The sequence below is a fragment of the Eimeria tenella genome, genomic scaffold, assembly GCF_000499545.2.
Source record: "Eimeria tenella Houghton genomic scaffold, Eth_scaff4515, whole genome shotgun sequence".
Taxonomy (NCBI): domain Eukaryota; phylum Apicomplexa; class Conoidasida; order Eucoccidiorida; family Eimeriidae; genus Eimeria; species Eimeria tenella.
Genome location: NW_013545442.1, coordinates 1 through 2579, shown reverse-complemented (window position 1 = coordinate 2579; position 2579 = coordinate 1). Strand labels below are relative to the sequence as shown.

Below are 2579 nucleotides of genomic sequence, written 5' to 3'. Positions count from 1 at the left end.
CCGGGCTGCTGCTGCGGCGGGCCTTTGCTGCTGCTGCAGCAGACAGCAGCAGCAGCAGCAGCGGCAGCAAAGAGCAGCAGCAACCCAAGACTGCTCTCCCCAACTTCATCATTGACACTGCAGCAAACCTCTGCCCTGCCCCCGCATGCAACGGCGACGACTCACAGCAGCAGCAGCAGCAGCAGCGGTGAGAGCAGCAGCAGCAGCGGCAGCAGTGAGAGCAGCAGCAGCTCTGTCTGCAGCTGCAGCAGCAGCAAACCTGCATGCCTTTTCGAAACAAATAAAACTTTGAGGGCAAAACTGAAATGGTCTTTGCTGCGGTGTATATACACCAGGCGCACATACACCGCAAAGCTGAGGTGTACATACACCTGCAGGACCTGTTGCTGCTGCTGCTGCAGCTGCTGCAGCAGCAGCGAAAGGTTTGCCTCGCGGCGCGTGGGCGTGAGGGTTTGGGGCTTACGCGTCGCTGTTGTCTCGAAATTTTAAAACTATTCGCTGGTCTAGGGTTTAGGGTTTAGCGGGGCCCGCAGCCGCGTCCCCGGCTTGCAGCTCCCTCCGCCTCGAGGGTTTCGTCTAGAGTTTAGGGTTTTAGGGTTTAGGGTTTGCGTTTTAGGGGATGAAAAGAACGGCGGAGGCTCTCGCGCGGGGTGTTTGGAGGGCCTCCGCCGTTCTGTCTGGAGGCGCCTAGGGTTTAGGGTTTAGGGTTTAGTTGTAGCCCACATTCGCTGGTGCCAGCTCGGAAGCCCGCAGGCCTGCCGCGCTCGAGGGTTTAGGATTTAGGGTTTGTGGAGAGCTAGGCGGTGGGCGGGGAGCGCGCGGGGCCAGCTAGGGTTTAGGGTTTAGGGTTTTGCTGGAACTGGATGTTGTAGCTGCCGGTCTGAGGGTTTTGTTCAACTTTGAAGTTGTCGAGAGATAATCCAACTTTTCCCAAAACGAAGTTTCCCAAATCTTTTAATTTTGAAATCATTTCTTCTTTTTCTTTTTCGAACTGCTGCTCGCTCTCCCGCTTCACGCGACGCAGCTCCGACGCGTAGCTCTCCCTGCGCAAACCCTAAACCCTAAACCCTAAACCCTAAGCCCTGAACCCGAGACCCTAAACCCTGCACCCTGGACCCTGAACCCTAAACCCTGGACCCTACACCCTGGAGCCTAAACCCTGAAACCTGAACCCTGGAACCTAAGCCCTGAACTCTAGACCCTAAACACTAATCGCTGAACCCTAAACCCTAAACCCTGAACCCTAAACACTAAACCCTAAACCCTGAAGCCTAGACCGCAGCGGACGGGGTTGCTGGCGAACATATGGGGGAGGGCAGCAACGCTGGAAGCAGAGACTTGGGACGTCAGGGGCTGCCTAGGGTTTAGGGACTAGGGTTAAGGGTTTAGGGTTTGGGGACTAGGGTTTAGGGTTTACGCTAGTTTGGGGTCCAGCTCGATGGCCTTGTTTAAATCGCTGAGGGCTTCATGCCACTTCTTCTTCCCCTCATAGCCCCGGAAGCGCCGCAAGTAACCCTACACACACAAACCCTAAACCCCAAACCCTAAACCCTAAGCCCTAAACCCTAAACCCTAGCACTGCGGCGCTGCGGCTCTACTTGCTGCAGCAGTCTGCTGCTGTACTTTCTGCCGACTCGTGGATGCCGCGGGTTTCGAAGCCGCGGCCTGAGTCTGGAAATTAGGGTTTAGGGTTTAGGGTTTAGGGTTTACCTTTGCGTAGTTAGGGTTTGCGCGGATGGCGTCTGTGCTGTCCGCGACGGCCAAGTCAAACGCCCCGTAGTGCAGATGGCACAAAGCCCTGCAGCAGCCGCAGCAGCAGCAGCAGCAGCAGCAAAGAGCAGCAAGGGATGTAACTAGCAGCAGAAGCAAACGGGGGGCAACAAAAGCAAATCCGTGCGCAGCAGCAGTAGCAGCAGCAAACAGCAGCAAGCTAGACAATGTGCAGCAGAAACAAAATGAGGGAAACAGGAGCAAACTCATGCGCAGCAGCAGCAGCAGCTCCAGCAGCAGCAACTCCAGCAACAGCAGCAGCAGCAACTCCAGCAGCAGCAGCAGCAGCAGCTTGCCTGTTGCTCTTGAGAACTGCATGCATCTCGTCCAGCTGCTGCACCTGCTGCAGCAGCTGCCGGTACTGCAGCAAATCTTTCTCTGGCAGCAAATGAGCAGCAGGGTGCTCCCGCGGGTCTTGCTCCTGCTGCTGCTCCCCTTGCTGCTGCTGCTGCTGCTGCTGCTGTTCCTCTTGCTGCTGCTGTTCTTTCTCGCCCTTTTCTTCCCCCGCCTCCTGCCGCCCCTGCTCCCCCTCGCACTGCTGCTGCTGCTGCTGCTGCTGCAGCTGCTCCGCGCGGATTTCGAGGGCGTCTAGCTGGGCCTCGACTTCTTCAGTTTCTTTTTCAAGTTTGTTAATTGCTGCTGCATACAACTGCAGCGCAGCAGACACTTGGCCTCTTTTGAATTCACAATTTCCCCTTTCTTTCAGTTCTGCTGCTGTCAGCTGCTCATCTGCTTCCTCGCCGTCCAGCTCCTCGAACCGCGGCGCTGCTGCTGCTGCTGCTGCTGCTGCTGCTGGGTCCGCGGCTGCT

The 2579-nt window shown here is 56.8% G+C and overlaps 1 protein-coding gene across 1 annotated transcript; it reads right to left on the bottom strand.

Annotated features, from left to right (window-relative positions):
- Positions 1 to 835: 835 nt before the first annotated feature.
- Positions 836 to 2577, bottom strand: ETH_00038215 (TPR domain-containing protein, putative; the record flags this gene model as incomplete). The annotated part of the gene is made up of 4 exons (XM_013380150.1): positions 836 to 1043; positions 1418 to 1515; positions 1711 to 1798; positions 2067 to 2577. Coding segments are annotated over 4 exons (905 nt in total), but the record flags the coding sequence as incomplete, so codon positions are not given.
- Positions 2578 to 2579: the final 2 nt, after the last annotated feature.